We start from the raw sequence: 8,471 nt of genomic DNA on the forward strand, positions 1-8,471 counted from the left end.
ATTACAAATCTTGCATCGGGGCTAATACTTGTTTTAGATTATCTCTGTCTATAGTACCGATCTGTTTTGTAATCGCCTCCAGCTCATTGGATGCGGAATTCTGTGCAAAGTTATGGGGATGAACAAGGTAAAGTTCTTTTTATGCATTCAATTTATTGCCCCCTCCCCTCCCCCCAATATGTACATCCATATTCGAGAATCTTTAAGACTTTCTCTGTCAATATTAATGAACTCTCTATAGTGTTTACATGTTTGTATGTCTCTCATTTTTGATGAAATTGATTTCGTGAGCTTGAAATATTCAACCATCATGTTTGAGTGGCATATTTGCCTTCATGAATGTCAGTTCAAATTGACTACTCGAATTAGATCAACTCAGCATCAAATCGAGCACAGGTTCTGGGATGGTCACATTTTGCGATCAGTTTGAGGTCAGCTCCATTTGTTCTGATTGCCCAAAAATAATATTCTCTCTTCAGCTCTTCAGACAGAAAGTAAGCTCGAGAACAACTGAGTTTGAGCTTGAATTTGAGATATCATCAATTTCTACGCTTTTATCATTAATCCAATGGTATACGACTATAGAAAACAGACCAAATCAGCTTGACTTGAATAGATTTCTGCTGCACACGCTGAACAAAAACTATGCCTAAACTAACTTGAGTTTTATAAGTTACAACTTGCTTGTTTATACCATTTAAATCAAAATTCACTAACCATTCACTTCGTTTGTTTTGCTTAAAAATCTGACTATGTAAAAAATTATTACGTCATTGCATCTTGTTTTGTTTTGCCGAAAAATGCAGTCAAAAAATAGCCAAGAAGTAATTTTGAACAACGACATCGAGTCCCGAACGACCGAAATCGAGAGCAACGCCAGCAGTATCACCTTGGCAAAAATACAGGAAACTATTTGGTGCAAACGACAAATTTCAGTTGAAAATCTTCAGCAATACTTACACGCAAACCGCAGACATCTTTCAGAAACCGATATAGATTTAATTCAACATGCCTCGGCAAAAATTGCGACAATTTCGCCTCACGTCTCTTTGCAAAAAGCCGAGTTGAAACTCGTGTTTTCAGACCCGACATCGAAAGTCGTCGTTTTCAGATCGGGTAAAAAAGTGTCGAATCGATACCTCGGAATTACGAAACCGGGTCAAGGCGCTGCTTTTATTATCAGAAACAAAGATTGTTATTACTCGTTTAAAGAGTTTATAACCCAGTTCAATTTTTTGCCCTACGTTTGGTTTGTGGTTTATACTGTTGCTATTTGCGCTGCAATATACACCATGCTTGCAGTATTTAAGAAATTGAAATTAAAACTGCATATGTCTGGTTGTTTAAGCACAAAAGTTGCTACTGGATTATATAATCCCCATTGTGCTGCTTCTAGTTAATGAGCTTTTATTTTGTAATTGTAATGAGATTTAACCGCAAAATATATTTTTCTATTTTTATATTTTCTGAACTTTACAATAGAACTTTTTCCATAAATCAAACTTTTTAGCATGTTGCTGTGCAGTATTTGTAGTAGATTTGTTGGGGGGGGGGGGGGGGAGGGGTGGGTGGGGTCAATTACGTATTTGAACCCTCGATACCCAATATGTCTACTTTTTACACTATTTTATGACACTCATTTTCAGTTGAACATTTTCATACCTCGGCAAGCTGCCATTTTGAGTGATCATTTGTTGTTATTGTTCTTAATTGTATTCCTTGGTATGTTTTTGAATTGTATATGTATGTGTCTCTCTCCTAACAAAACACTACGATAAGCTTAAAATCTCTCAAATGGCGTCCTTGACCAATACATACTAATTTTGGAGGGGAGTGCGGGCCAATATAATTGAATTTTTTTGTCAAATTCCTTGGTAAACCATTAAACAAGACTGCTCTTATATCAGGGCAAAACCTTGAATGTTCCGACTGCCCCTTAATCCATATCGAATAGATTTTTGCGAAAAAAAATATATTGAAAAACTATAAATTTTGGACAATATCAAAGATCAAGTGTAATAAGTGAAATTAATACGACCGATTAGCTAGCCTCAATTCAATTTGGAATGGAACAAGTTTGTTTTGCGGTTTAATTCGCCATGCATATAATTAATTTGCATTACGCTTTCAGGATTATGCATAAACTCTTCAAAGTGCGCATAAATTAGTCCAGAGCATGAACAAATTGGCAATTTTCAAATTGGCAACTTGCAGAATATGATTGGAGGCAAAATAAATTTTTTTCAAATTTGGTTTCAGGTTGTTTAAAAGCTATCGTTTTGATCGCCGAAAATGGATTGAATGAAAATTACACCAAGCATAATTGTTCAGTTTTCTTCAAAAAAAATTAAGGCAGACAGTTTTTTGGTAAACAAAGATCAGCTTAAACTTTGTTTAACTTCGGAAATTGAATTTACTTTTGGAATGTTTTTACTGACATATTGTTTTTTTTTGACATCCATTGCCACCTTTTCTTTTAAATTCCGTACAAAAATTTCTTTTGTTTTCCAATCATTAGTCAAGGGAATCAAATCACAAATGGATTTTCCAAAATTGGGTTTGAAGACAAATCCAAGTTTCAGTTAAGAATCTATCAAAAAGTGTCAAATGACTTCTTAGTTTTACACATTAACGACTTTTTTGTCTCTGGATTCTTCACTTTGTCCTAAAACTTGAGAAAAATAACTTGAGCTCTCCATATGCGGAACCAAGTTTCATCTTGTACAACATCTTGTTCGAGCTTATGTATCTAAAATTATGCATTATAATCTCTTGAATCCATGTAAATGATAACGGCTTTTTCTCCTTTTTCCCCACTTCCGAGTTTTACAAGTAATATTTTTCGCTGAGTAAAGGACAAAGGCATTTGCTCATTTTCCTCATTTTCCTTGTTTTCTACCTAGTGGTCTATTTAACTTTGACACTTCCAACATGAATTCTTACAGAATTCCTGGGAGTTATTTGCGTGTCGAAAGTGATTTCATCGCAACCGTCGTTAAAATTTTTTGTTGGGGCTCTCCTTTTGTTTGCCTCAGGCTGCCGGTTGCTGCATCAATTTCTTAATTTATAGTTACCAAAAAAAAGAATTTTTTTTTTCTATTTTTATTTCAGATTCATCAATCAAAAAGTTTAGGTAAGAGAAAAATCATGAATTGAGCTACTTTTTCAACAACTCAAAAATTTGTTCATTTCCAACAGAGTTTTTGCTTAAAAGCATGTTCAAAGTCTACTGGGTTCGGTGCAAAATGTATCATTTCAAGCAAAATTATACCAACAAAATTGAGCTGAGAGTGGTTATGTTTCCAAAAATTTTAAACATTTTTAGCCAATCGAAGGTTGGAAACGAGTAATGAACGGAAGTAAATTAAGAAAAAACACTGACTTTGTTGAAAAATCTCAACTTCTAAATTTCAATGAAAAAATAGATGATCTTAAAGCTCTTTGAATTTCTAGACCGATTTATGATTGGCCTTTTTTTGATAACATTAATCCAACTTGACAAAACTGGATCAACAGGTAAAGTTTTTTCCGCTGGAAATCCTAAAATTAAACTTCGCTTTCGAAACTAGAAACCGTTCACGTTTTTTTTGCGCCAATTCCACGTTCGCATTTAGAGAGTGCTATTTACGTCACTTTCAGAAGATTAATTTCAATTGAACTCAAAAAGTGCAAACAAAGCTAAGTGCATTCATAAATGCATCAATATGTATGAATGCACATCTCTAGTTATTAGTGTATTTTCAGATTTTTCCTGAAAAAAAATCAAAAAAATCACCGAGACCTTTATAAGAGTCTTCACTGTCTTCCTTACTCTTAAAAATCATGAAAGAAAGTATGTTTTCAATCCAATTTTGCGACATTTTTGCAAATAATTGAGGCTAGCTTTTGCAAACAAATATACCGAAAATGCGTAACTTCAACTTTTTTGAGGTTTTGATCAAAAACATTTATTTTGACGAAGCGACATGATTGTGAGTTTTTAAGGGAAAGGGGAACTGAGACCTTCAACCCCCTCCGTAATCCACTACTGACACGATGGTTGAACATAGTTGAGCCACACATGGATTTCATCAGATAAATAGACCCTCCATAATAACGTTGTCCATAAAACTTGGCCACTTGAATTTTTCAATTTAAAATTGAGCGCAAAAATAAAACGATATCAACAGTGAGCTTCTTAAGCTCAAAAGATAAAGTAATTGGTAGCGCCATAACCATTTTGAAAAACTTTTGCATGATTTTGAGTTATAAAATCAATTTTACAACAATCGTGGTTGCATGATTTCCTTTTGAAGCTAGAATTTCTAGCTGAATTGTTTGAGCAAATCACCTTTTGCTGAAACAAATGATCGTGCATTTACGCAAACGATATTCTTCATTTTTTTGCAGTTTCGAAAAATGAATACCTTTTCGTAAATTGTTTTTAGATAGTGATCTCATTGTCACTTCATATTGTTGAGTGATCCATCCTACGATAAATTCGTAATCTATTCCCCTGTCATATAGTTTTTTTTCAAATCATTTAGCTTGCGATTTAGTTAAATGTCTTCCGCTTTGTCGCTTTTCTTGTCGGCTTCTTTTTCTTCCGGCTCTCTGTCCTCGTTTTCTTTTTCTTTTTCTTCTTTTTCTTTCTTATCTTTTTCCTGCTGCTCTCTTTCAGCCTGTTTTTCCTTTTCTTCCCGTTCTTTTTTCTCCTGTTCACGCCTTCTTTCTTCTTCCTGTTCACGTTTTCGCTCTTCCTCTTGTTCACGCCTTCTCTCCTCTTCTAGTTCACGCAGTCTGTCCCGTTCACGCTCTCTCTCCATCTGTGCTTGCTGTTCTTTCTCCCGCTGTTGTCGTCTCTCATCCATCTGTTAACACATCGGATCAGTTTTTTATAGTATTTTTGAATTATATTCTATCTTTTAATGTTTAAAAATCTAAGGCCTCAATAAGAGACTATTATTAATCCATTCTTTTTTGACACTGCTATCAGTCCGCCATTTTAATTTTTGATTTTCCCTAGAAGCGAATTTCAGAGTCGACGAAATTTGAATGACGTTTTTGTAAAGCTTACAAAGTTTAGTAGGCCTATATAATTATATATTTTTTGTATTTTTAATTGATCCACTGACCTGTTGCTGTTTGCGTTTCCTCTCCTCCATCTGTTTCTTAGTCATGTCTGCAGCCACAATCTTGGCCGCCTTTCTGAAGGTGATACAGGCACAGATGGTCACAATAAGGAGTAATATTTGGAACAGTAGAATGGCAGCTACCAACAAAAACAGCAGCTAAACAAAAGTAAAAACAATAACAATCGAAGAAGTTGCCAGACAAAAACATAGCCAGTATCGAAAAGAACTATTAACACATTGAAACTCTTCGAGTTACAAGAAATTTTTTTGATTGCATATATTTTGATTACACTGGCATATTTATTGCAAACTGGATGATTACAATCAGGATCATCCCAAGCAGTTTGCAATTCACAGCCAAAATTGGAAAGGCCAAAACTTTGCAAGTAACAGCCATTTACACTGGTCGTTATTTTATTATGACAGAAAGTGATTTCAGTTACGCTTATTAAATGAATGCTAAGGTAACTTTTCAAGAAATCTGACTTTGAAACTTGTTAAGACAAAAAATAAGTTTTTTATTGAAAAGCGACAAAAAAATGACGTGATCTGAACAGATGAGAAGAAACACTTGGCTCACCACATTTTAAAATTAAAAAAAATACAATTAACTTTTAAAAATTTTTTTGATAATTTTTCAATAATCGAACAAAATCATAATACTTTGTTGACAAAAGACATCTAGTAACAGATACGATGTCTAACAGAAAGGAAACGCATCGGAGAAGCCCAGTAGGCATGCACGACCTGTTTTCAAATTTTTAACTAGCGTGATAATCATGAAATTTCATACTTCTTAGATCCAAGATCATTTCAATGGTAAAAGCATAATAAATGTACACCCGGTTACACCCTACTTTCAACCATTTTCTCAAAATTTTTCTATACTTTTTTTTCGTTTCGGTGGGCAGTGGTTTCAATTTTTAACCTCAAAACTACCAGAATCAGATTCTTAAGATTCAACAAAAACTATAATAGCAAGTCCCGTCAAATCGTTTTTACAAAACACCTTCATAAAACTGTTTGGGTCTGATAGTGGCACGTTGTCTTGGTTTTTCTGAGACTGAGAGTCAGTTTTTTTCCGACATTAGACTTTTTTTGTGAATTTTAAAACAGTGTCATTTGTGTGCAAAACTTTTTTATTAGTTCATGTTAAGACTTGAATCATTTATGTATAGAATGAAACATAGCCAACTAACATTTAGAAAAGAATGATGAACGCAAGGAAACCTAAAAAAAGTAACTTGTTTTTTCAAAAGCCTTCAAACTTCAAAGAAAAAAAATAGATGACCTTAAAACTCTTTGAACTTGTAGAACAATTAATAATTGAACTTGTAGAACAATTAATAATTGACAATTAATAATAAACAATTATTAAAATTTTTTTTGTCTTACCCCCCAATTTGAGAAAACTGGATCAATACGTACAACTTTTGTTTCGCTGGGAAATCTGATAATTAATTACAATTTTCGAAATAAGAAGTCAAGCTCGTTTTTCGTGATCTTACAATTTTGCTGTTCGATAGTGGAGTTTGTCTTCCTTTTAACAATGGAAATGCACTGAATTTAAAAAGAAACCAAAAGTCAAACCGCGAAAAATCAAAATTGAGCGTGAACAAATTTTAAAACTTTTTCCTGAAAAAAAACCAAAAAAAATAGCAAGACCTATATAAGAGTACTCACTTCGTTCATTACTCTTAAAAAATGGGAATGAAATTCGATCCCTGATGTACCCTTAAATGTTTGCTCAAGATTGGTCACTAAGACTTTTTCTCAAATTGCTGGTGACGAGTGTCAGGGTAAGACACGGATAGATTGAACACAGGCACCCGGTTTTCCACAATTTCTAACTTGTTTAGAAATTGGAAAGATCACAACTATCAAATCTTTTTTGTAGTCTAAAAGCTTATCTTGTAATTGTTTTTCTTGCCCAATCCTGACGCCCAATCATAACAGTGTAAAAATTACGTCAACCGTGGTCTTTTTCTTCTTGAAGGAAAGTGAGTGTTTTGATTTGTATAATGTTTGTCTACTTACAGTTGAGCTCACTGACAAATAAATGCACAAGTTTTTTTTTACCAGAGTGATAGTAGCAAAAAAGTCTCTAATTTGAAGGAGTATCATTTTTCTTTCCTTGAAAAATGTTGCAATTATGGCGTTAAGGGTAAGTTCCTGGTTTTAAATAACCATTAAAAATCTCTGCTAGGAGACCTGATAGTAATTTTTTCAATTGTTTGAAAAAACAGTGATGGAAATCTTGCATTTTGAACTGTTTTTTTTAGACAAATCTAGTGACATGGATAATTTCAATTACTCCCATTTCGATACAAAATTTTCGAGAAAAGTTTAATTCTAGGTTTAGTCTCAAGCTTCTAATTTTTTGAACCATTTTTTTTGTCGGATCATTATTTTTAAACAAATTTGTTTTGGGCGTTGAGTCTGCTCTAGGCATCCGTTGTTTTCTAATTTTCGAAAATTGTTGTCAGAGCCGTTTATAAACATTGATTTCAACAAATCATTTCAGTATTGGCATTGTTATGAGTTGTTGTAAGCTAAATTATGATCAATGGAAGTTATATTCAGTTCTGAACATCGTCTAGCTGGCCAAATTAAAGCGAAAAAAAAATTATAAAAAAGACAAATAACCATTCTATAACGGCCTAACTAGCCCCATTAGCAAGGTTTATTGACCAAACTTTTTGTGAAACTGGTTCTTTTTTTTTGAAATTAAACTTTCTTCAGTATGATAAACAATACGAACAAATATGCCTTTCTATGGAAAGTGCTTCAACAATTTTAACTGCAAACTTGTTTCTACACACTCCGGCGTGAGTCGCAACGAAAAGTGACTCGTTGTTTGTTTTGTTTCTTCACTTGTGTTTTAATTAAATAAAACGCATTTTTTGTTTTAATTTTCAGCAAAACTTTTGCCCTGTTTATAACACGCATCTATTTACAACCTTCAAAACGTCTCAAGGGTAATTTTAATTCCGAAATTTTGGTTCAAACATTTTTAGCGTCGAAATCATTTATGTTTAACAAAACCTTTTTAGACTGAATTAAAAGGTAAGTTTTGTCTGCTGGGAAATCTAGAAACTAAAATTCAAAGTCGAATTTGAAATTCATCCACGTTTTTGCGAGTTATTTGATTATTTGATCAGGAATCCAAACTTTCCTCTGAACATAGCTGATAAGATAATTCTTTGGAGTTCTTCAGAGCAGCTGATAGATGCTCATGAGAAACCCCAAAATTTAGGGAAACTGTAAAATATTACAACTTTCTTAAAAGAAAAGTTCCTATCTTCGAATTTTCTAGAGAGAAAAGTCTCTATCTTACAATTTTCTCATAAGAAAAAG

At 33.3% G+C, this 8,471-nt stretch overlaps 1 protein-coding gene across 1 annotated transcript; it reads right to left on the reverse strand.

Moving 5' to 3' along the window:
* Window positions 1–4,538: 4,538 nt before the first annotated feature.
* LOC134846586 (putative uncharacterized protein DDB_G0271982) lies at window positions 4,539–7,208 on the reverse strand. Its single transcript, XM_063863970.1, has 3 exons — window positions 7,152–7,208; window positions 5,115–5,270; window positions 4,539–4,850 (listed from the first exon to the last, which is right to left on the reverse strand). The coding sequence occupies exons 2-3, from the start codon at window positions 5,157–5,159 to the stop codon at window positions 4,539–4,541; spliced, it is 357 nt and encodes a 118-aa protein (XP_063720040.1). The 5' UTR covers window positions 5,160–5,270; window positions 7,152–7,208.
* Between the last annotated feature and the right edge of the window lie 1,263 nt (window positions 7,209–8,471).

This window comes from Symsagittifera roscoffensis, chromosome 5, assembly GCF_963678635.1.
Source record: "Symsagittifera roscoffensis chromosome 5, txSymRosc1.1, whole genome shotgun sequence".
NCBI lineage: Eukaryota > Metazoa > Xenacoelomorpha > Acoela > Convolutidae > Symsagittifera > Symsagittifera roscoffensis.